General features: G+C 49.5%; 2 protein-coding genes across 2 annotated transcripts; one reads left to right on the top strand and one right to left on the bottom strand.

The window, feature by feature from the left end:
- Positions 1-254: 254 nt before the first annotated feature.
- On the top strand, positions 255-4,774 carry lhfpl3 (LHFPL tetraspan subfamily member 3). The gene is made up of 4 exons (XM_061761856.1): positions 255-696; positions 3,131-3,361; positions 3,768-3,822; positions 3,931-4,774. The coding sequence occupies exons 1-3, from the start codon at positions 255-257 to the stop codon at positions 3,788-3,790; spliced, it is 696 nt and encodes a 231-aa protein (XP_061617840.1). The 3' UTR covers positions 3,791-3,822; positions 3,931-4,774.
- Positions 4,775-4,843: 69 nt separating this feature from the next.
- kmt2e (lysine (K)-specific methyltransferase 2E) lies at positions 4,844-25,106 on the bottom strand. Its single transcript, XM_061761846.1, is given in 24 exon segments — positions 4,844-6,670; positions 6,672-6,986; positions 7,060-7,139; positions 7,677-7,756; positions 7,827-8,101; positions 8,173-8,769; positions 9,270-9,493; positions 9,574-9,724; positions 9,802-10,101; positions 10,175-10,504; positions 10,718-10,903; positions 11,765-11,863; positions 12,328-12,580; positions 12,657-12,766; positions 12,842-12,959; positions 13,609-13,739; positions 13,810-14,010; positions 14,086-14,124; positions 14,690-14,874; positions 15,713-15,852; positions 15,941-16,170; positions 16,248-16,359; positions 19,816-20,003; positions 24,730-25,106. Coding segments are annotated over 23 exon segments (4,896 nt in total). The 5' UTR covers positions 19,890-20,003; positions 24,730-25,106; the 3' UTR covers positions 4,844-6,004.
- Positions 25,107-25,294: the final 188 nt, after the last annotated feature.

The following is a 25,294-nucleotide window of genomic DNA, read 5'->3' as shown; positions in this document are numbered from 1 at the left end:
TCCACGGCGGCTGTTGTGCATCTGATGCGTCGAGCGGACTCTTTTTGAGGCTGTAAACAGCTGCTTGCATGGGCGAATTTGTTTATTTGCGTGCTTTTATTCTGCTGCATAAACGATTGCAATTAAGCAGCAGCTGCGAGTCAAGTGATGCTGTGACTAAATAAGAAGAAGGAAGAGGAGGAGGTGGACGGTGGTGACTGAGCCCTCCAAGCCGCGGATGTGCAGCTGAGCTCGGGCATCTTTCCCGTCGGAGGATGGTGCCCGGGGCGCCGAGCACCGGTAGCGGCACCAGCATGCTCCCCGCCTCGGAGGCAGCCAAGATCTACCAGACCAACTACGTGCGCAACTCCCGCGCCATCGGCGTGCTGTGGGCCATCTTCACCATCCTGTTCGCCATCGTCAACGTGGTGTGCTTCATCCAGCCCTTCTGGATCGGCGACGGCGACAACACCCCGCAGTCGGGCTACTTCGGCCTGTTCCACTACTGCATCGGCAGCGGCCTGTCGCGGGAGCTGACGTGCCAGGGCAGCTTCGCCGAGTTCTCCAGCATCCCGTCGGGCGCCTTCAAGGCCGCCGCCTTCTTCATCGCCACGTCCATGGTGCTGGTGCTCGGCTGCATCGGATGCTTCGCGCTCTTCTTCTTCTGCGGCACCGGCACCGTCTACAAGATCTGCGGCTGGATGCAGCTGGCTGCAGGTGAGAGGGGAGCGCCGGTGGAGGCTTCGACCCCCAAAATGGAACCCGAATATTCATTGACGAACCCCTCACGATCTTACCATTTGGTGCAGTTCTTTTGTTGATTGTTCGGTTCCAGTTGCAGCACCTGCACCGTGTTGAGGTTTTGGTATTGTTTGGGCCAGTATTTTTGGAAGCATTCGCAACTTGTTTTGGTACCCTACACGGTTCTATACCGTACTATTGGTCCCTCTTTGGTACCGTCTCCTGCATTGGTTGAGTTATTTTGGTACCCTCTTCAACGTTATTGCTAGCTTCAGTCATTTTGGTCCCCGACTTCATACACTTCCATTCACTTGTTTTGGTCCCCTCCAATGTTATTGCTTCGTTCAGTTATTTTGCTAACCCTCCCCCAAATTTGGCATTTGGGTCAGTTCATTTGGTAACTCCCGAGCTTTAGTATTTGGTTCCGTGATTTCGATACACCCTCCTCAAAGTTTTTGCTCGGTTCGGTTATTTTGGTAATTCCCCAACTTTAGCATTTGGTACCGTTATTTTGATACTTTTCGCAAGGTTATAGTTTGAATCAGTTATTTTGGTACCCTACAAATTAGTCGCTTGGTTCAGTAACTTTGTTAACTCCCTCACTTTAGCATTTACTTCAGTTACTTTGGTACCCTCCAAAGTTATGATGCATGTTTTTGGTACCCTCAATGTTAACAATCGGTTCAGTTATTTTGGCACCCTATACGAGACCCAAAATGTCCAATATTCACACTCATCTTTCGGTCTACAAGTATTGGCACTGTGATTTCAGTGGTATAGGTCTTTAGAAAGTGCAACATGAGCGTATTAAAAATGCAGCCGAGTCAGCAGGAAGTGATGGTAGGGTTGGGAAGTGGTTCTGGGGGGGCTCTGACGGCTGTAAAGCGCAGACGACTTGTGAGGATTAAAGGGGATCACCTCTTTTCACTAATGAGGATTTTCAAAGCGCAGTAAGTAATCTCCCCAAGCGCGCGCCCATTGACAACTTGGCAACCAACGAATGCTACGCTAAAGCTAAAATAAGGCCTTGTGTCTGCAAGATGGTAAGCATGTGACTACATCCAACCGTATGCAGAAATGTACTCCCATACTGGCAAATAAGTTGCTCATTATTGCAACATGATTGTGGACGTAAAGGCAGAACTTGTATCTAATGGCTGCCTTGTTGCCGGGCGAATTCTTGGGAATGTTTTCAGCGTGTAGTGTTCTTATTTTAGATTGCCCTGCCTTTGAAGCTGGGCTGCGACGCCGTGGGGAAATGACGCCGCTGCCGCGTCGCCAACTTCTGACGCTGAGAACATATCCCGTCTCTTTTTTCCGCAGCATTGAGCGCACATGACTCAAGGGAATTTGCGATCTTGTGGAAATCCAGCTGCAATGAATGCCGTGAGGTCTTAGAGGCATCATTAACCTTTGTCCAGCAAAAAACTGTGTGGACATTGTTAATAATTGTTTGTAATTGTTTATAATTATATAACATATAATAATAAAATGTCATCAAATAAATTAAATAATTAAAAATCCATCACATAAAAATTCCATCAAATACTGTCAATATAAATGTCCTAATGTCACAAAAAAATAAATACATAAAAATGCAAATATATATATATATATATATATATACATATAATTGTAATTTATTTATAGAATTTATATATTATATATAGACTAAAAAGAAAAGGATATATACAGGTTGGCCAGACAGAGGGCTAGAGATGGGAAGGATGTGCAGCAGGTTAGGGTGATTAAGGATAGGGATGGAAATATGTTGACTAGCGCCAGTAGTGTGCTAGCTAGATGGAAAGAATACTTCGAGGGGTTGATGAATGAGGAAAATGAGAGAGAAGGGAGAGTAGAAGAGGCAAGTGTGGTGGACCAGGAAGTGGCAATGATTAGTAAGGGGGAAGTTAGAAAGGCATTTAAGAGGATGAAAAATGGAAAGGCACTTGGTCGTGATGATATTCCTGTGGAGGTATGGAAGCATCTAGGAGAGGTGGCTGTGGAGTTTTTGACCAGCTTGTTCAATAGAATTCCAGTGTGTGAGAAGATGTCTGAGGAATGGAGGAAAAGTGTGCTGGTGCTCATTTTTAAGAACAAGGGTGATGTGCAGAGCTGTGGGAACTATAGAGGAATAAAGTTGATGAGCCACACAATGACGTGATGGGAAAGAGCAGTGGAGGCTAGACTCAGGACAGAAGTGAGTATTTGCGAGCAACAGTATGGTTTCGTGCCTAGAAAGAGTACCACAGATGAACTCATTTCCTATTTCAATTTACTCACATGTCAGTTATACTCCAACAGCGTAAGTAAAATCAAGATAAATACCAATTTGCCCAACAGCGTCAAAAATCACTCAAACTTGAATGACTAAAACATGAACACAAACTTGAGTTTCCCCCGCCCGCAGGCACGTGTCTGATCCTGGGCTGCATGATCTACCCGGACGGCTGGGACAGCGACGAGGTGAAGCGCATGTGCGGCGAGCAGACGGGCAAATACACGCTGGGCGCCTGCTCTCTGCGATGGGCATACATCCTGGCCATCATGGGCATCATGGACGCCCTCGTCCTTTCCTTCCTCGCCTTCGTGCTGGGCAACCGCCAGGACAGCCTCATGGCCGACGAGCTCCTGGCAGACAGTAAGTAACGTCTGTCGTGACTAGACTGTATGGGGGGTGGGCGACTGTGAACCTATATAAATGAAAGATTACTTCATATACTGTACTTACACACAGTATACGCAACACATTGATGAATAACCAGTTTTGAAATCAGAAGCCTATAAAACATGTTTTTCAACTATTAGATTTCTTTTGTAAGAGGGATTGGTAACAGAAAAAAGCAATTTTGATTTGCTTTCACGGGCCATATAAAATGTGGTGGTGAGCCGGAGCTGGCCCCCGGGCCACCAGTAGTTTATTTTGTCCCTCATCCAAACTGTGGTTAATTACTATGCAGAACGTGAATTCTGATACAACACTGCCGTCAGCTGGACAATATTGGTACTGACACCATTTAACTGCTTTCTCTTCCAATTTCTCCCAGAGTGCGCTAACAACGCCATATAACATGCGAGCCAACCTTCACATACGTACACGAGGTGAGGAATGCGAGAGTAATTCAATTTTTGTATACAGCTGAATTAACTACAACCAGATTTGGGTGTTATTTTCTGTTCGTGACGTCACCTCTCCTGCTCCGACCTCAGACTGAGGATGATGGAAAAGGTCTGAATCCTTGAAGTGGACGAGGAACTCGGAACATTCCATCTGTAAAACATCATTTAGCTCGGACGCACTGCTCTTTGGGCATTTTTTGTTGGTGTTGTTTTTTCACGTGCTGCTGGCGGATGAGATGTCGCCCATGCAGATGTGAAGACACCACCTAACCGGAATAAGACTTTTTATGGAGCAAATTCATGCTGTAATTTGCCATTTTGCTATACTTAAATGTTTGATGTGGTTAAGTAGCGGACGTGACAATTTTTAATTTGAAAAAAGATATAGTCGATGTGTGGCTATAACATGCGTGTGGTATTCTGGTATAGTAAAACCCTTCAAAGTATTATGGGAAGAAAAACAAAAAGAAACATTTGCTAACACGATCCATCTACCTCTCCAGTTCAGTCTTGATGCGTTTGTTTTGTGTGACTCGTAAAATCCATGTACAGGTACTGCAAAAATAAGTGGACATGACCATATATGGTGGGGAAAATCTATGTGGAATTTAACGGTGGTGGGTGGGAGTGTACGTTGAACACCGCCCTCTGGTGGCCATAATTAAAGGTGCAGGCTCATAGGCTCAGAAAACTTGGAATAACGCTTGTTTTTACAGTTTTTAACTAGTATTTGCATGGATTTACACAATAAAAAAATTTAAATGAGTGAACTGAAGAGGCAATAATGGCCACGGCATACTAGAGTGTATTTATTAATTTCTGGAGTGTATTTATCAAGGCTGAATTGTTACCTTGAGATTACTTCCTGTCCAGAAGCCAACGTGACGTTCACCACTTTCCCCAAAAAAATAAATCATAATAATTTGCGAATAAACGTGTGCAGCGGTGTGCGTTTCCTTCGATTTACCTTCCCGCACTTCAAGAAAGCGAACGCAAACAAAAGTGTTTATGAAACTGTCATAACAGTGATTTATTATAATGAACCATGAAAAGAGCCAACCAGTGCAGTGTCTGTGAGCTCCTCCCCTTGGCACAAACACACTCACACACAAATAATAATAATAATAATAATAATAAAAAACAGGACAAAGTTGAAAAGTCCAGAGAGGGTGAAAATAAAAAATAAATGCTACACACGGAAACATTCAGCTTTGCCAAGAAGAGCGCTCGTATGTACAACCATGTTTGAAAAATGGTGGGGGGGGGGCAGCGAATTGTACAGGCGTAAAAAAAAAAAAAAAAAAAGAAAGCCGATATTTACAAACGTGTTCCTGGTGAAAGCCGGCATCTATTATACATTTAATTACACTTTCTACAAGTAACGCTCCATTTAAAAAAAAAAAATAAACCTACGAGAGAGGTGCTCGGCCCACCTCGGAAGACCACCAAACACACGAACAGAACCGCAGCCCGCCGAGGTGGTGAGGCCACCGTCTCCCGCAAATTGTTTTCTGCGGCGCTCAACAGATTTCTGATGTTAGACGGAGGAATTAAAAAAAATATGTCTTTTTTTCTATACAAAAAAAAGCTATAACGCGCGGCTAGATTAAAAGAAAAAGAACAGAGACAACAGACTGACAAGAAGAAAGAAGGAGGAAGAGGAGGGGTAAAGGCTGGAATGTCCATTGCTAAACAAAAGTGCGGGTGGGACAACACAACAGGAGCCCGAACGAGACGCACAACAGTCAAGCCCCCCTCCACCCGTCGCAGGAAGGAAGTAGAAAACGAGAAGAGCGCTTAGAGCACCACGAGGGGTTGTCCATCTTTTACAGTTTGTCAGTCCTTTTTTCCTTACTTAAATACCCTTTTATCCAACAATCAGCTGTTTTTCCACTGGCCATAGAAAACGTATCTACACTGCCGCTTGTCTAGGGTTGCAAAATTACGGTAATTGTCAAAGTGGGAACATTTCCATGGGAATTAATAGGAATAAATCAGGAATTTACTAAACTGAAGTTTGGCTCACAGTACAGTACAAAATTAAATTAGCCTCAGTTAATTCCCATCAATACTCATGGAAAATTTCCAACTTGGAAGCTTTTCCCTTGGAAATATACCAGAAAGCTCCACCCCTTTGCAACCCTAGCCTCGTCCCAAAACCTCCTCAGTGCCACCCTGTGCTCAGGTAACCCGAAGTGTGGAAGGGCGTTGAGGAGGCGGGTGCTCCGCGGGCCCCGGCGGGCAGCTTGGTTGCGGCGGTCGGAGCCGAGCCCTGCTGAGTCTGTGGTGGGGGTGGAGGCGGGGGCGGCGGCAGTCCGGTCTGCTGAAGGGATGGGGGATACGCGGACGGGGGCACCGAGGGGTTGGCAAGTAACGTGGTCTGAAACCCGGCCAAGTTCTGAAAGTGGTGGGGCTGCATCTGGGCGCCGCCGGACGGGTTGGGTGGCGGCGGAGGCGGAGGCGGGGGCGGGGTGAGGGACAGGGGCGGCTGCTGCTGCGTCGAGGGCTGGCCCTGTACCAACGTGGGGGCGGCGGTCAGCATGATCTGCTGGATGGGGGCGGGCTGCAGGTTGACGTGCAGCAGGGCGGGGCCAGACATGGGGTGGGGGGGTGGTGGCGGCGGGGGCGGAGGCGGGGCGGCCGAGGTCTGGTAGTGCACGCTGCGGGGAAGAGTCTGCATTAGGGCCTGAGAGCCCGGCGGGTAGGAGGGTGTCACCGCCGCTTTGAATCCAGAGAAGGGGCCCGCCGGGGGGACGGTTTGAGCGGGGAAGTAGGCCGTGGAAGCGGGCGGCGCTGGGGGAGGAGGCGGGGGCGGTGGCGGTGGCGGGGGGGGCGCCCTGCACGTTGTACTGGACGAACGAAGGCGCCGGAGCTTGGCCGGTGCTTTGGTTTTGGGACTGGGAGGAGAAGAGCGGCCTCTGGCTGCGGTAGGGCGAGCCCTGAGGCTGCGCGTGGAGGTGCGCCTGCCCTGGGTAGTGCACGGGGGAGGAGGGCGGCGGCGGGTGCAGCTTGGTCGGGGTGACGGGCGCCGATTTGGACTTGGCGGGCAGCTGCAGGGTCTGGTTCGCTGCTCGAGGAGGACCGTCACCATCTTCCTCTTTCCAGCTTGAGGGCAACGCGGAAGCGACTGGACCAGGAGAGCCCGGCTGACGGGAAGCCACAAAACCATAAGAAACGTACCGGTCGGAACAAGTCGAGCATAATGCGGTGATGACTTACTGCGTGAGTAGGGGTCTTCTGGGGTCCGGGAGATGAGCAGTCCCTCGGTGTTGGTGTCTCTCCACCCTCGGCTTCACAATCTTCAACAACAACAATTCCAAATGACACAAATCTCATCCGACTGGTTGCTTAACTTCATTGACCGAGTTTTTTAGCTGTTGTATTTGCACAGCGGTATCTTGTATCTTTGGATTAAAAAAAAAAAAAAAAAAGCATTTTCTACTTTGGGTATTATGATCTGTCAAAGAATCAGACAAAAGAGAAATGTGTGGTGGTTTACAAACATAAAAAAAAATCATTTAGTGACAAAAAAAAAAAAATTTTTTATTTTTGTTTAAAAGCTGAACTGCAAAGTCAATTATTTAATCAAGAGGGAATATATATATATTTTTTTATTTAATATACATTCCACTGCTTCATCTTATTTTGAATGGATAAAATAGAAATGCAAGTTCCCCGTTTTGCCTTTTATGATTCTGCTGATGGTATGATGGTATCATTCCAGTTTCGGTATCGAGGAACTTCATACAGATATAGTAATTCAGTCGGACTTTTGGCATGGTGGCAAGACTAGTATCTAACATGATTTTCCTTTTGGGAGATTGACAGCCACTCACCTGCATCTTTGTCTTTGCTGAGCAGCAAAGCTCTGTGGTAGCCGCGCTCGCGAGCCTGCTCGACAGACGTGGAGGACGTCCTGAGAGGAGAACGTCCGTTAACCCAACGGCAAACACACAAAATGTCACGACATTATCTCGACAGCCTACCATTGTCCCTCTCCCCCTTCCCTCTCTCCCGCACCCTCCGACTCCTCCGCGGACGACGGCTCCTTGGCGCTGCAAAGTGCTGCAGAAGAAGGAGGGGGAGGTGGAGGAGGAGGAGGCGGCGGAGGTAAGGAGGCCTCACTGCTGGTTTCCACGGTGACAACGGGGAAAACGTCCATGCTCAAAGGGGGCACGGTGGACAAAGGGGAGCCACACTCCATCTTGGAGCCGCTGCGGCGAGCTTCGCGCTGCCGCTTCCTGTATTCCAGCAGGGAGACCTTGAGGACGAAAAGTGGCGGTGAGTGTCACGCAAACCACAAGAGGGCGCTGTCGCATGTTAGAAGCTCACCTTCTTCTTCTGGGGGGGATTCTGCGCAGACCCGCCTCCCTCGTCGCCATTGAGCGAGCGCGAGAAGCCGGCCGCGCTTGCGTCTTCCGTGCAGGGGTAGAAGAGCGGCCCCTGGCTCTCACTGAAGGCCGGCTGGGAGGCCGCCGCTAACGCCGCGGGCCCTGCCGTGGCGTCGGGTCTGAAATGAGCCTGCAGGGGTTCCAAGGTGTGCGAGGGGGTGAGGTCCCTAAGGTTGGAGTTGACGGGGGAGAAGCTGAGGCCGGCGGGTGCCGTCGGGCACCTTTCCGGGCTCTTGATCCAGCCGGGGAAGGACGAGGAAGCACACGTTTCGGCAGAGGAGGACGCCTCGCCGCCCGCGCCGCCCTCCGCCGCCCCAACGTCCGCCCACTCCTCCGCTACGTCCGCGCACTCTACAACAGGGGGCAGCTGCGGACTCTCGGGTACTGACGTCTTGGCTTCGGGCGGGAGAACGTCGGAGCTCGGTGTCCGACTGGAGGGAGACGGGGTCAGCGAAGGAGGACGATCTGCCTGGTTGCTAACCTCGAACAAATTTGCTTTCGTGCTGACGTCTGGCGAGCTTTCCGTTGATGATTCACTCTGTAGAGAACATGAGACGTCATCATGAGTCATTTCAAAACACCTGTGGGGGGGAATACATGTACAAGAGTTTTCCTGCAAATTAAAAAAAAAAAAAAAAAAACCTGACATTTTTTTTTACTGCATTGAGGTATTATGTCACACCAACACTTGAAAGTCAGTCCAAAAAGCAAAAAGCTCCGAATGAGGCATTTTGTGGATTTTCAAGTCAAATTTTCAAAGTAAATATTGTGTCTTTTATAACCAAGCACATCTGATATGTCAGGTGAAAAAAAAATCTTAAAAGAGCATTACAGCTTGCACATTAAGCTTGTCAGAGATGTCTCATAAACTGAGTATAATTCAAGGCGACGTGCCTCAAGGAAAACAAAACAATAAAATTGAGGTAACTACATCACAGAGAAAGTATTTGTTTGAGCCAGTGGGGGGTGCGGCATACATATGTGTGCTAATAATCAGAATGGTACCAACTCCGCCTCAATTTGAACCCTGACATTTACCTCCTGGGTTGTAAGTGTTTGCGTTGGGGTGCTGGCGAAATGCTCCGCTACGGGCTCTTCGGTCCGAGGCTTCGGCGGCGTGGGGGTCAGCACGGGCGGCGCGGATGTCTCCGATTGGTCGGCCCGGGTGGGCGTGGCACAAGGTGAGCCGTAGGGCGTGGAGCTCTCCGACATGCAGGCGTCGAGGGGACTCAAGCGGCGCTTTTTCAAAGGCGTTGGCAACTCTGAAATAAGACACAAGCGTCGTACACTTTTTTTTTTTTTTTTGTAGATCTGTAAGATCTGTATTGTTCAAGAGTCGTACCTGGCAGTGAAAGGGAGCCGTTGTAAGGGAGGGGGCTGTCTGAGTCTCCGTTAATGCAGGGGCTGAGAGGACCCTCGCTGGGCACGAAGAGACTGGGTCTTCGGGCCGGACTGGTGGATCCCTCCTCTTCGAGCGCCTGCTTTAACCATCGCTGTTGCAAAGAAGGAGCGTGAGTACGACAGCCGGCGCACATTTCCATAAAGACCGCAGTCAAGGAGAACACTGCACCTTCTTGCAGGAACCGGTGGTCGGAGGCATTTCGGGCATTTCTCTGGAGCGGCGTCTCCCGGTGGGGACGCCGGGTGTGTTGGGGCTGCGGTTGGCCAGGAACGGCGAGGAGAAGCGGACGTAGTGTTTGGGTGTGCTGTAGACCTGCGGCGAACAGGCCAGGCCCGGCAGGGCGTTGAGCTGGGTGGCGAGGACTTCGGGGTCGCTGCTGATCCGCAGCGGCCGCTCGGGCGCCGGCTCCGGGGTGCGCGCCGCCAAGCGATCCGGCTGCTTCTCGCCCACCCATTCGCTGACAAAGTGCTGCGCAGGCAAAAAAGTGTTTAGAGCCAGCTGACTTATGATGTCATCCGCTGCAATTAAAACGCAGACGTACCTTTTTAGTTTTAAAATTCTTGCTCCCGGTGCGGTTCCGGTCGGGCGCCGGCGAGATGCTCTGCGGGGGGCTGGCGTCCGGCGGCTGGGCGGCAACGGCCTCGGGCTCCGGCGCACTGGGCGGCTCCCCCTCGAGGGGTTCGGTGCTCAGAGGCTCCACGGGCTCCACCGGAGAGCCAGGGGCCAAGTCGGAGCAGGTGCTGATGGTGCGAGCTCGCCGCCGCTGCTGGCCGATGTGTGTGCGGTTCCTGGAGAAGCTTTTCCTGTTCCGTGGGCCTTTGACCTTGGCTGGCTTCAACCCCGGCTCCTCTTTCACCTCTAGAAGAGGCGGCTAGCGAGACAGAAGAGGAGTTGCAGCTGTAACAATGATGCAATATGAGACAAAGAAGAATGAAATGGGCTGTGTTTGGACTCCCTTCATATCCACTATAAAGTGCCCCTTTAACATTTTGTAGTGGTGTTCCAATGTGTAGCAAGAACAGATTATTTCCTGGGTGACTGAAGGATTCCGAACACGGCCGTAATGCATCATCCGGCGCCCTACCTGTACGACAGACGGGGAGTCTGCCGTCTCCGGAGTGGCAGGCGGCTCCTCCTTGATGTCGCTGCGTCCCCCGAGCTCGGGCTTGACGCTGCCGATCCGTTCCAGCGCCTGCTCCCGCCTCTTCTCCCGCTTCTCCATGCGTGCGAAGGCCTGCAGGATGGCCTCCATCTTCCGCTCCTCTCGCGTCTGCGGGGAGGAGGTACAAGAAAGATGAAGAGGGCGCGGAAGATATTATTAATCAGCGTCACGCGGAGCGCTGCAAAGGGTTAATTTATGCTACGGGGGGCAGAAGCTGCTGAGAGAACATGACCCCCCTCAGCTGAAGACAGAGGAAAAGTCAACAGGAAAACTGCAGTGGCGGGACAAGCAGAAGGTTGGAAAGCTAACTTCAAAAACATCTTTTTGGCAAGACACATCGTGATAATGTATGCAATTTGGAATGGGAGTATGTTACCAAAATAACTGGCTGGCAACACGCTTGCACCTTCACATTAGAGAGAGAGAATCCATCCCTCTCTGATGAGTCAGCGCTTTACACCCGGGCTCCACCATGGGTAATGACGCTGACTCCAGGGTAATTTCCAGAGCGCCCCCGTGGTGTTTAATTTTTCCAGTGTTTAGTCGACCACCGCTCGCTCGTTTTGATACCTCCCACGTGTAGGGAACGTAATGGAGCGCACTGGCGAGTACGCGGGCCATTTCACTCAGTGCGTGATGGGACAGCAGTTTCAGAGGGTACTACTGGGGGTCTTTTTTGGGGGCCACAAAGCAACGGGCAATGAGCAAAGCAAAGGAAAGAAAATGGAAGACAAAAGCAAGACAATGGGGGGGAAGATCAGTATTGATGAGGAGGAAGGAGGCAGCTGCACCTCAACCAAATCAAGCCAGAATTATCAGACCACACCCAGACACACACAAGTGGGGTGGGGGGAAATGTGTGTGTGGGGGGGGTCTAGTTGTCATTTTTGTCATCTTCACTCTGTGCTGGGCGGCTGCAGGAAAGCTACTAAAAAGCTTGAACGGCGCCGTTTACTTTGGCACACTTACCATCTTCTTCCTCCTCTCCGCAATCTGTTCCTCTGACTCCATCTCTACTTCATTGCTAATGGACGTTTTGTCTTCTAGATCCTCAAATAAGTCGGGATCCTGTAAAAGGGAGGGGGGGGGGGGGGGGGGGAGAGGTGGCGGCATGACGCTTTGTCATTCAAGTCTGGCTACAGACGAGAGTGAAAACAGGTGAGAGCAGCGGAGGACAAGATAGGTGAGGCGGGAGAGAGTGGGGCTGTCACCTGAGGGGTACTGGCTGGGGTGAAAGGGGGGGGAGGGTTGTGGTGTACTCTGCTTGTGCTTAAAGTGGGCACAAAACAACACTGTACACCCACTGGCGTTGATGTGCACCCATAAATGAATGGCAATCACTTCCTTTGTTGGAGCGAGAGAGCTTTACCTGTTGTGAAGTAAACTAACTGGAGGAGAAAGGTGACGAAGGAGGTTAAACTAAATTGAAAAGAAAGGGACAAACAGTGGAAATGACATGCAGAGACACTAACAAAAAGACATGCATCCACTGTGGAAAACACACAAAAAAATAAAAGAAAATACAACCTTACCTGGTTGTTTGAGATGGAGAGTCGTAGGGGAGACAGTTTCCTCTGCTTGCAGTCGCCCACGTTCTTTCCCTTCCCCTCGCAGTCCACGCCCATGTTCTGGTTCTGGCCCAGGTCCTCCCGGCCAGGGTCCTTGTCCTTGCGGCTGTTCCGCCGCCGCCCGCCGGACCCCAGGTTCTCGGTGGGCTCCAGGTTGTGCTTGAGCACGGGGCACTCGGGGTTGCTCTTCACGCAGGCACAGTCCACCTTATATTTACTGCACGTGAAGCAAATGTTGAGTTCCGAGGTGAAATAATGTTGCGATGGCTGCGCGAGCCGAGTATGTCGCTCACCAGCTGCCGAAGTCGTAATCGAAACCGATGGTGATCTCTGTGCCTTTGGTGATGGGCCTCAGCGAATAGATGTACAAATGCAACATGCCGTCCTCAATGACGTGCCGCACCTGTAGCGTAGCGAGGAGAGCTTTATAGCGGGCGTTAACGGTCTGAATGCATGGCCGTTGGGGGCGTGGCCTCACCTCTGCGTTGGGGGTGCAGGAGCGGCGGACGAAGCGCGCCTCGTTGCCGAAACAACGCGCGTCCACACACATCTCCAGCCCGTCGAATTTGGAGTAGAATAACACAAAGGGGTACGGTCTGGAGAGGAAGCAGACAAGAGTGAGCTTGGGTTCTGAAGCCACATGTTGTGCTTGCATTATGTACATTTCGTCGGTATTCACTGCTCTGCATTCTGGGTGGATGCTAGTCTACACGGACAGACACTTTTCTGTTTGTAATTGCACGGGATTGTTTTGTTATGACGTGAATTGTGCTCCACACACGCTTGAAAAAGAAACCTTGGTCTCAATGGGTTTTATTTTCTAGTTAAATAAGAGTTTTGATTGATTAAAAAAAAAAAAAAAAAATCAAGGGTTATTTGGCCACTTCCCCCTGAGAACATCCAGTTTGAGGCACAGTTGTTCTATTGTTGGCACTCGTCTTGGTCTCATGATGTCAACATGTGAACGGCATGATGACAATAATTCTAATTGAACCAGGAAATATATTGCTCCATTCATGGAACAAACACCTGAATTTTGCCATTCAACTCCTTGTTAGACAACAGCAGGTTTTACAAAAAGAACTGAAACGAAGAACTCGACATGTGCGTTCATAAATTTAGGTCAAATGAAGTTCACCTGTAAAGGTCATAGTGCATTTAAGGTTCATCCTGAAATTCCACCGTCAAGTTCAATATCCCTATCTTTTTGTGAGTCGTCGAAGTATTGTGTTTCCCGTTACTGACCTTTTGAAGAAGTATCCGTTGGCTTCAAACTGCTGCCGAAGCATAAACTTGCCCCTGTACTCGATGATGAGGGAATCCGGGGCCAAGTCCCTCATGGCTTTGATGATGATCTTGTTCTTTTGAACTTGACTCTGCACGAAAACGCACAGCGTGAGCCGCCGGTCTGACAAAGGACGAAACAATAGCTGGTGTTTGTCGTACCTCCACCGGGGGCTTGAAGGAGGCCAGGTGCGTGTTGTAGGCCAGACTTTTGCCGTCGCCTTGCTCCTTGACGCGCAGCAGCACCTGTACGTCCTCGCTGTACTGATTGCTGCTGGCCTCCTCATAGCGCTCCATCCACGTCTTGATCTTGTTCTCCCACAGCGCCGGGTGCTCCGCCGGCTCCTGCTCGGGAGCGGCGCCCTGCGCGAGGAGAAGCAAGGGCGGGGTTATTCGAGGACCGACACAGGTGTCTTGTTGCTTGGCGTGTATTTTTACCTTTACTCTCGAGGACTTTCTGGAGCCCTCTCGGAAGGCCTGCGGGGAGAAATTCAAATGTAAACATAGCAGAAAGCATGGCCTGTTGTCTAATATACACTACTCACAAAACGTTCGGGATATTGGGTTTTCAGTTGAAATTTCAGGATGAAACTCAAATGCATTCTAACCCTTACAGGCGAACTTAATTAGACCTTTTCGACCATAATATGGTGTGATGAAAGTCGAATTGAAGTGGATAATCATTGACGTCATTGATATTTTTGCTGCACAGTATAGCCGTCCCTAACCTTGTTTCCGACACGGACCAGTTTCAAGTACACATTTCAAGGGACAGGTATCAAAACGAATGATTAGAAATACAACTCAGCATTATGTGAATTAACAGTTTTTGCAATTAGTGGGAGCCCACCCCGTGTTTCTCTTCAACAAACCAATCCAGTCTCATCTTGTCTTCTATAGCAGAGTGTGTTTTAAGACGGTTTTCTAGGAAGTATTTCTCTGTTTCACTGTTTCTAGTTCACTTGTGTTTTTATTTAGGTTCATCCTGAAATTTGGAACTTTAGGGGAGAAGTGTATATTTATGGACATGTGTGGAAGTTACCTTCTTGGCTCGTGCAGAAGATGCCGGGGGGTCCTTGTCGCCGCTCTTCTTGCGCTTCTTATCCACCTGCTTGGTGCCGAGTCGCCCGGTGGTGAGGGTGATGGTGGTGGGCGTGTGCTGGAAGGTGGAGTAGAGCTCCAGAGGTACCTCATCCCCACTCTCCGTGGCGCTGGTGTCCCCATCTACTTGAATGATAATAACACGGCGGCACAGATTCGACTCATTCTTTACGTATCCAGCAGGTGTCACTGTTCAGAGAAATGCGCCCTGACACGGCCTACAACCCGACACCATCGTGTTACAATCAAATTGCAGTCATTATGGCTGGCATACCACAACTATGTGGTACAGACATTTGTCAAGTCATTTGTTAGGAATGTTACTCAAGGTAAAAGTTGCTCAATGATGGTGACACTGCATGATGATGTAATTGTGTCATACGTAAAATATTACATAGATTACATGTTCACAATCCATGTTGACAAAAGGTCAAGTGTTAAGATTACTTTTTTTATCACCACGTTTTTATTCATAAAAGTCATAAACACAATACATTATAGGTATGTTGTATTTATAGCTACATTCAGTTTTAACAGTAGTTGTTGCACTAAAAAGCAATTTAGCGTACACTTTATAGAGAAAAACTTCTTTCAATCAAATGTGAAGTCTGTAAGACTAGCTTGTTTTTGTTGAGTGAATACATTATTGTGTTAGCATTTGATTCACTTTTCAAAAGGTTTCCACAAGTTTCGCTAGCCTAATGGCATATAAAGTCATTTATAACTTACTGTTATCAAGTCAATAAAAAGAAAAAAGAAAAAGAAATAAATAAATATCCTTTGCCGCGCTTGTTTTCTGAAAACCTTCAAAAATCACTGAGGCAACTATGCTATTAGGCTAACGATTTTAAAAGTAGCGAAGTTTGCTTTTTGTGGGTAAAGTTGCTAGGGTGGTGTGAAAAGTTGCTTAATCGAGAGAGAAAAGTGCAAAGTTGCCATTAATGGCTGCTCCGCTCGGTCCTACCCGACAAACATTCCCGTTTCCTCGTCTGCAGAAGAACGGCCCTCTCCCGATCCAGGTGTCTCGGCTGGCAGCGCTCGCACAGGTATGTCTCAGGAATGTTCTGCCTGTCGATGCCCATGCAGTCGATGTGCTGCCAGGCGCTAGAGAGCAGAATCAAAGCAGAGAGTTGAGTCATCGGGCGACCGCTGAGGTGTTGTGAAAGGGCCGCGTGTTTAGAGGGCGGCGCACCTGCACTTGTCGCAGCAGATCATGTAGCCGTCGTCGTGCGTGAAGCCGCAGATGCAGCGGGTGATGTCGGCCCCGTAGCTGCCATCCTCGGAGGTGCTGAGCGTAGTACCTGTGGATGCTTCGTCCTGGCCGCCCGGAACAAACAACCCGCCATCGCCCTGCCGGATCAACATGGAGGGGGGAGGCGAGGCCGGCGGTGTGGGCGGGGGCCGCGCCCCATAGTTATGGTCCTGGAGGGCGAACGGGAAGTAGTGAGGCGCGGGTTGATGAGGAGAAAGCTTTGCGGTTGTTCACTCGAGGTACTCACAGCATAAGGCAGGCCGATGTAACTGTGGGAATGGTGAGAACTGCTGCTGTAGATCTGGTGCGGGTAGCTGGACTTTTCTACCACCACGGGGCTGGCCTCCACTGACTCTGGTCTGCAAACACACACACACACACACACACACACACACATACACACACAATACTCACATTAGCTAGCAGACAAAATTAACATTGTTTTCTATGTGTTTGCACGAGTACGGACGTATGCAACTGGAAGCACCTGTCTGTCTACGAGGTTGTCACAGACACACAATCGTTTGTCAGGTTGGCTCACCCCAAACCTGTACATCTACTTTACACACACACACAAATCTGCACGCCAATGGCAAGAGCCTGTTTGGCCATTTGTGACCAACCCAACCCACTCTTTGTCACACAGCGGACAGGCTTTATTGAGGAAATGGTGTGATCCGAGAGGGAAGTAGCCATTCATTTTAAGCTTTGTACAGTGGGGAAAACAGCCCTTTTTTTAAAGCAACATCTCCAAGGTCTAAGCTTAATAAATGGACCATCTAATTACATGCATGCTAATTCTGGAAAGTTTTTATGAGCGAGGCAACATGCATTAAGCTATTTCATCTTAATGTGCCTAAGTAAAACAGGTGGAACACTCAACGCAGAGTCAACAAGCCATGCGGCATTTCACACATTCATACACAGCTTGACTTCTTACTCCTCTACAAGTTATACCTTTATAACACCCACCTTAAACCAAGAGGACAAAAGCGAACAAACGGGTTGAACTACATTTAAAAACGCAAAGTTGCCCCCAACTCAACTTCCACATTTTGGCGCTACAGTACCTGCCAAAAAGCCCTCGCGGAGCACGCTGCTCAAAAGTCGACACTTCCTGCACAGTCTGCCGCTGCCTTGAAAACTGAACAAGTGTGTGCACGAGGTCTTGAGGCGGAACTGTGTTGAGGCGTGCTTGTGCGTAACTGTTGTTTGTGTGTCTACACTACTGATTAACTGCCACATGGGCGCTCCTAACCGTCACGGGCGTGAAAGACACTGAAAACGAAAAAAGGAACAGCGAGCACAACCTTTCACACATCAATCATTAACATCACCAAAACGGAGGTGAACATAGTGCTGTGCAAAAATAAGACTTTTAGGTCACTAATTATCATAAATAAAGGAAATGAAACAGCTGCTACAGGCGAAAATGTCACATATTTTGTGTGACTTACCTCTCGCACTATTTACTGATTTACTGTCAAAGTCACCTCCAGGGAAAAGCTCATTTAAAAAAAAGAAAAAGTAAAAATGTGTAGTCTTTTGCACCCCCCTGCTATGTCGCGGATCTTTAAGTGATTGTTTCTATGGGCTTTTACAGTGCACAGCCAAGTACGACTTCAGTGAAGTACCACGTTGTGCCGCAACACGCCGGGCAGCACTGAGCGCTACTGAAGGTAGATGCGGGGTAAATGAGGAGACGGAAGGAGGCAGAGAAGGCCCCCTACAAAGCTGCAGTTGTTCCCACAGAGCAGCGAGAATATATGCTTTTGAGTAATGTTGTACCATATGGTTTGGTTGAACATTCTGGCATTTAAATATACAATGTTTCATTCTTTTTTGTTGTAAGTTATGCTGCTGTGTGTGTGTTTAAGTAACAGTTGTTAAATGGTTTATTTTTACCGTAATGTTTCACATTATATGTTAGTATCAAGTTTGCGGCCTTTCATCAATATATGGTTTGATTGAACATTTTGGAGTTTGAAGATGCAATGTGTAATTCTCTCTTGTTGTATGTGTCAGTTTTACGGTAAACTTCAACTCGAAGTGACAAAACAGCTTGATGCAAGCACACTGGGCCTCTTATTTGGAGAACTGTGCAAGCGAGAGACTGAGACCTAAGGGATACTTCAAAATTAGTACTCAGATAACTAATACTACTAAGGAATACTTTATAAAGTGTATTTTAATAGGTTTAAGTGTGTTTCAAGCGCGTGGAAGAGGTAAAACTAAAAACAAAACAAAAAAGATTTATATGGTCTCGCTTTATTGCAGATTTTTCCACCTATTGCGGGTGGGTCTGGTACATATCCTCGCAATAATTTCCATGGTTTTAAACGTACATTGCACTTGTAGAGTCAAATGTGCAAACAAGTGAGCCAAGTTGTGCAGTGTGGAGGGAGAATGTGAACATAACTGGAGGGTTTGTATCATTCATGTGAAGTCGAAGCACAGGAGAGAGGGAGGGACGGATGGAGGGAGGGAAGCTACGGCGCAGGTGTGGAAACGTGTGTGTGTGTGTGTGTGGGTGGGGGGGGGGGGCAGTCGCTGCTGTATTAATTGAGGAACAGATGTGAGTGCATACACGCAAAAACAAGGGACGGAAGAAAATCGGACAAACGGAGACAAGCGGCCAGAGGTAACCCCTTCGCTCCTCACCAGCTGCCATGGCAACGCTAGCAACTCTGTCAGGCAGGCACACGCTGCATTAGCCAACAGCTGGCCAGCCCTGCTGCATACTTGAGGGGATGTGGAAAGGACACGACGCAACTCCCTCCCGCCATCTTTTCCCTCAGCGCGGCCATTTTTATTCTGAGATCTTTTCAACGACAGCGGACGGACAAAAGAGCAAGCGGGAGAATCAAGAAGGGGCGCACGTCCCTCCCGCACCGTTGGACGCAGAGCTCTACAGAGGAGGAGGAGGAGGTAGCTTTGCTGTGAGGACCACCTGTCACTCAGACCGCCGCCATGGAAACGGACCTTGCGCAGTGCAGAGGGGAGGAAAGAGGAGGGGACGTGATGGGGGGGCACGGGCAGATACCATGGCAACCCAAGCTGTCACCGCAACAGATCTGATGAAGGCAAAAAGGGGGCGAGGCCTCCCCATCGTTTAAAGAGACAGACACCATCTTCCTCCCCTCCTTGTGAGCGGATGACGCGTGTTATTCTTTAGTCATGCGAGAGCATCTTGCTTCATTTAAAGCCACGCCAGTGTCCTTGACAAGCAAACTAGAGAGAGCGAGCGAGAGAGCGGGAGGGAGGGAGGGAAGGCGGGGAGACGTTAGGCTTGTTGCCATGACAGCGCGCACCTTTCTGCCCGAGCGGCTCGACGCGGCACGCACATGAGCACGCACCGGGCTGCGATACGCTAGAGACGCAGGGGGCACACAAAATGATGGCCGCTGCCATTTTGACACGGGCGGATGTACTTAACGGCGGCCACGGTTAAGTGCAAGAACAATCAATGGCGGGGGCGCAACTGTCCATTACTGCAAGTTCCTCTCCTATAATTGCTTTGTAGTGGAAGCATTACTATTAAAGATATTTAATAAGGAAAGGACACGTAGAATGCAAATTGTTGAAACTAGAATGAGACGAACGTAGACCTCTGCCAATTTGGATTGTGTATGCCTTCATAAATCAAACTTCCTTCATATGTCAGACTTTTGTCATTAGGTTTTCAACATTATTTACTCAGAAAGCAAGGGAAAAGAGTGTTTATGATCAACGTTACATGAAAAAGCGGGGGAACATTCACATAAAAACAGAGCAGCGCAAAACCGAGGGTGGTCTGGCGGCTCGTGCATACTTACTCCGAGCCTGCCGCCATGTCCAGGTACGAGGCGTCTACTGCTGTGTCCACCCCCGCGGGGATGACTATGCTCATGACGTTCTCTGCTGATCAGTTCTTGTCCTACTGAGTCCAGAGAATGGCAGTCCAAAACACTGAGGCATGCCAGCCACAGCAGTCATTGCAGACATCTAAGTGCATCCACAAGGCCTAGACGGAGGAGGACAGAGATGTAGACAATCAGTGTTTGCGTTATAAACCGAATGTAAACACACAACGGTCAGGTGAGGCTGCACTAAAGCTGCACTGTGACCGAGCTCCCACAGAGGGGCGCAAGAGAACACACGGTAGCTGACAGCCATGGTAGGAACACACACGGTGAAGACTAGTTGCTTTTAAAAAGCACATAATGTAACTGTTGGGAATAAACGTCGGAATTCTGGGGTGCGTGTGTTGTGAACATCCAGACAGGAGCACGTGTGTCAGTCTGGCTGGCCCGGATACAGAGCTCTGTTGATAAGCAGGATTAGCGGGAGGGGACAGATGCCGGGACGAAATAGGCTGGAGGTCACACCTCCGCCGGGCCTCACTTACTCTGGGGAATATTGAGTGACCGGGCTGGCAACTCCAGGCCTGATTAATCGCAGGAAGACGACCCCAAGTGTCAGTCACGTCTACCTCTTAACATAGGCCCGATTCCTCTTCGATTGCAGGGGGAAACGACCCATTGAACCGATCGTTCGAACAAGGGACGGGGCAGTCTGCCAATAACAACCAAATGTCAGACTAGCCTCTTCCTTTGCGTTATCAAACAGCGGCAGTGTGTTTACGACCAATCCGCTTGACTCCCACGTCATCCAGAGGCTCGCTTCCTGTCTCGGGAACGCACATGACGGCACGAAAACACAGTCAAGACGGACAAAAGGCGGTTGAGAGAGCCCGCGAGTGGGGGAGAACGACAAAACAAGTACATTACAGAAGCATTCCTGACTAAATCTAAGCTTTGACTGCCTCTGTGTGCTCCTCCCACTTCCTTTACAGGAACTGTCCATCACCCCTGGTGTCATGCGGCCAAGAAAAAGAAGAAGAAGAAAAAAAAGAAACACCACTCTTCCCTCTGCCCAGTCACCCCACCCAGCCGGATTTCTTTCCCTCTTCTGTGCACTTCCTAAATAAACCAGAGACACAGAGCAGAGGCGAAAGGATAGGGGCCGAGGGCCGACGGGCTCCGTCTGACAGTGACGCTACACAGATGCGACCCTGCGTGGACTCTGGGTGGCGACGTTGAGTTGACACACAGTATAAGCCAGTCTCCGAGTGCTGTTACACAGTGGAGTCATTGTGTGGGGAAGGAAGAAGAAGAAGAAGGAGGAGGAGGAGGAGGAGGAGAAGAAGAAGAAGGTGGCCTTTCTAAGCCCCGCGAGGGAAAACCCAGACCGCCGCCTCCTCTACGTGTTTTCATTGTGGTTTCTGCTGCGAGCTCTCTGAAAATGTTTTTTTATTTTATTTATTTATTTTTTGATAAGGGGAAAAATTACAAATTCCAACACTCCCCACCCACCCCACTGCCAAACAGCAAACAGATGTGCCTTGACACCGTCCTGCTAGGCGGCTGCAGTGACTCAGCTAGCTAGCGAGCGGAATCAAACACACACAAAGTATGCCCCGGATGGAATGTTTCCACAGTGGCCACAATGGGACACGTCCGGCCTGACCTTTGTAAAAATCGCTGCCAAGTGTATGCCGTATAGCAGTACATTTACGGGGGTGGGAGCGTGCGTATGTGCACATAAACAGAAGACCCCAACGAGACTCTTTAAAAGCCTTTAGGAGGAGTTTGACAGCGACAGACGTGTCACAATGTTTGTGCCCACTACCTAGCAACTAGCGAGGGGCACTCCTGTACGCTGGCGGTGAAGAAAACTAAGAAAGCAAAAGGAAGTCAGGACATTGCACGTAAAAGTTTTTACGACAGTCTGAGTTAAACAAATAATTACAAACGCTTGTCACATGAACTATACTGTCTATCGCCACTTTCCGTAAGTACAGGTGAGGTGCCGTCTCCCTTTTAAATAGCACGTGGAACTCGCTCCTTTACAGAGAGGGGAAATAGATTAAGTTTGGCTTCTGGCCGACAGCTGTGAGCATCAATAAAACAAACAAAAGGTTTCTACATGTCTCCACAGGTCCTATTGCCGCTGTCTTTTATGACCCACTGCGTGCAGTGATGTTACATCACCGACATTAATGCCGGAGCCCATTTAAAAACCCAGGTCAGAAACACTGACACCGCCGAGGAAGTTGTCGGGCCTTGGCGGAGGTCTGCCCTCCTGTTAAACAGAGGGATCTGTTACAGGGCAGCCAGCGGCACAAAAACAGGTCACCTGAGCCGAGCCTCCTCCGCCCAGCTGGGTGGTCACGTGAGTGTGTGGTGCTAAACGGGAGCCGGGCGCATTTGTATTGTGCGGGTCTCTCGGGGTGCAGGTACCACATGAGTGAGATCACTGGAAGGTAGGTGGGGGGCGGGGGGTGAGACTAGTGCCCAACGCACACACGCCAAGCCCTACATGGTGAGGTCTGCGAGGACAACACTTCACCTAAACAGACGTGAGGCCATTTTGTTAAGTTAAAAAGACAAATTCACCCCAAGCGCACACAGACGGGCCTCTGTTTAGCCTTGACAAATTTGTTCTAAACCTCGTCTGTGTGCGTCTCTCCATTGCCAGTGAGGAATAATAATGCATTTATCCCCCGATGGACTGCTTTGTCGCACAGGGGAACGTGGTCTCCAATGGTCCTGAGGTCTCCAGCCAAGAGGCACCACAAGATAACACATCCAAGTCAACAATCTGAACAATAACAAATAGAACTCGTTTGGCCTAATTATGCTTCTGCGTGTTGATTTTAACTGGATCGTGTATTAAAAATTGGGAGGAGGCAGAAGAAGGTCGTGTCTCATCCAACATGACAGCAGTCACGTCATACTCTTGCCTTTTGAGCAACTATTTTAAAGGCATCTCTTTCTCAACTCCAAAATGTACGCTTTTTTGGTGACTACAGCAACCATTTGAATGTATATGCGTGTGCAGTTGCTTCCCGGTGAGTGTGTCGGCGCTGCAGTGAGGGCTGCCGGTAGGGGTGTGGAGGCGACAACGTTGCTATTATGTTACCACAACAGGCTGGCCGCGGACGCCATTTTCCTGCCGCTTTTTCGTCGTCGTAAAGCCGACGGAGGCTCGCCAGCCACGGGGAACCACTATGCCCCCGCACTCGGTCGCCTCGCTACCCGCACAGGCCACCCTAAGTATCAGCCCGTTCGACGAGCGTTTGGTTTCTGTGTGTTGAGTTTGTTGAAAGCCAAGCTAGCGAGCTAATGGGCTAGCAATTATGTGGGGCCACTTTGGACGGATCTAAACGGCCATCGGAGCACCGAGACGAGGCAAATGCGGCCCACTTGTCCAACGCGGTTACGTGGAAGAGTGAGACACATTAATAACCGCAGGGTAATTCCACTTTGTGTCGTCAGTGAAGGTCAAAACGGCGGCGAACGGAATAATACGTAACTAGCTGGCTAAAGGCTAAGCTAGCAGCGACAATGAAAAGTGGGCTAATGTTTATTATGCACATTTAACAGTAAGAGCCGATCACGTCTGCGTTGGTCGACTAACACTCGCGTGTAATTACAATTCAATAACTTACTAGTGGGTTACCTTGAAATAAGTGCAGTGCCTTTTTTTGTCTTTTTTTTTTTTTTTAGCATATATTTATTTAATTACAAACTATGACATGGGGCGTCCCCTCCCCCATGCTTGCAGCATTCGAACCAAATACCCACTAAGACATCGACACCAAATCACCTAGCTTTTATAGTCAATTTACGGAAAAAAACAGCAACATTCACTTCCCCGTGGGAGCACTGCTTCTATTATTACATTCTTATTGCCTCGTCTAAAAAAGCCCCCCAGGAGCATGGGGTCAGTGCGCAATGTAAGACAGGCATTTAAGCCATTTCAGCAGCTGCCTGCTGTTTGCATGCAACTCTGGGAGGGCACACACACATTTGTACACGTTTGTTTATATATGAATGCTGGAGCTTATTGTTTCTGAGCTGCGAGCGAGCAAGACGGGAGTCACGTCGACTAAATTTAAGTTGGTAACGAGCGCACATGATCTTGTTTTCTTGTACGGCGGCCGAAAGACACAGTTGACTGTACACACACATGCATAAGCTCCGATCAAATGCGTACTTAGGAAACGTGTCGATCGGAAGCAGCCATGTAAATAGTGCGTAAAGGTTGAGGGCTGAACATTGCGCAGCGACACTGTGTCGAACCACGACCGCTGTCATATGTCAGGATCCCCTTTACTACATCGTACCTACCCACAGATTGCATAAAGGTCCAGCTCAACGTAGATTCGACTTTATTGATCGTTTTCACAAAGCCTTGACATTTTAAGCGTTACGCCCCCCCCCCCTAAATTGTGAAGTTCAATCGGGTTTATGTCTGTCTCGGCTGACTTGGTTTTACTTCAGCGATCACTGCGATGTGCACATTATAACTACAACACTATATAGCTTTTTATGACGTTGAACGTACGGCCACTCAAACGTTGCCTCTCCGTATCTGTCATGCTAATTTGGGCTATAGCATGTGCTAGCTAGTAGCCACCAAGCGCTCTTTTGGCGTTGCCAACTTGACACATTAGTAGCTTACGTCACCTGAGCATTTCTCCCTAAATGCTGAGTAAATTCGCATTCAATGGGGTAGCTGAGCACTTAAATACAAGCGAGGCTGGGCTAGCATGGACGCTAAACACAGCCGATACAACGTTAGCCAGTTTCAGCAAGAAGTGCCAGCTAAAGTAAAGCCAACAATAGCCTTCCAGCTCGGATTTGTGCTAACCTGACACAAGCAACAAACTGCGGTGTACCTACCGTGTAATATCCACGTTTGGGGGGAGGGGAGGGGGGGGGGTCCAGGGAACGAATAAGGGAGCAGGGCAAGACCCTCGCCGCTGTCCACACAGCCTCCACAACCAAAACAATACTTGTGTCCACACACTGCGGATCACTAGCAAAAAGCTCGAAAACCTTTGGATTGTCGCCTCGTCCTCGAGATACTCGTCTCCTGTCCAAAAATCCCCGCCGCCTCTGGTGCTGCCCAAGGGAAGATGGAGGCCCGGGTCGGCGTAGCAATTGAGGGGGGGAAGCGTTAAAAACAAACTATTCGCTGGGCAAAGAGCGACTTTTAGAAATTAGATCCCCCTCAAAAGCAGTCTCTTTTCCCTTTGCAAAAATGGCGGCCCTGCCAGGACTGTGGAGACTCCGCCCCCCCCCCCCCCCCGCTTTACCCCCACCCTCCGCTGCCCCCTCCCCCTCCTCTCCACCCCCCGCCCCCCTCCCGTCAGGAAGATCGAGGCCCCGCCTCCACGTCCTGCGGGGTGACACGGTCCATTTCGCAGGGGCCGCCGTGCCCGATGCGCGCGCACGCCGGTGTTTC

This window comes from Phyllopteryx taeniolatus, chromosome 22 (assembly GCF_024500385.1).
Source record: "Phyllopteryx taeniolatus isolate TA_2022b chromosome 22, UOR_Ptae_1.2, whole genome shotgun sequence".
In the NCBI taxonomy this organism is placed as follows: Eukaryota; Metazoa; Chordata; class Actinopteri; order Syngnathiformes; family Syngnathidae; genus Phyllopteryx; species Phyllopteryx taeniolatus.
This window is presented reverse-complemented; position numbering and strand designations above follow the sequence as displayed.

Excerpts from the sequence above, each read along its gene's own strand:
- lhfpl3 (XM_061761856.1), top strand. The coding sequence starts at position 255 with ATGGTGCCCGGGGCGCCGAGCACCGGTAGCGGCACCAGCATGCTCCCC. Across the intron at positions 697-3,130 it reads CTGGATGCAGCTGGCTGCAG|GCACGTGTCTGATCCTGGGC; the intron begins GTGAGAGGGGAG and ends CCCCGCCCGCAG. Across the intron at positions 3,362-3,767 it reads CGACGAGCTCCTGGCAGACA|AGTGCGCTAACAACGCCATA; the intron begins GTAAGTAACGTC and ends AATTTCTCCCAG.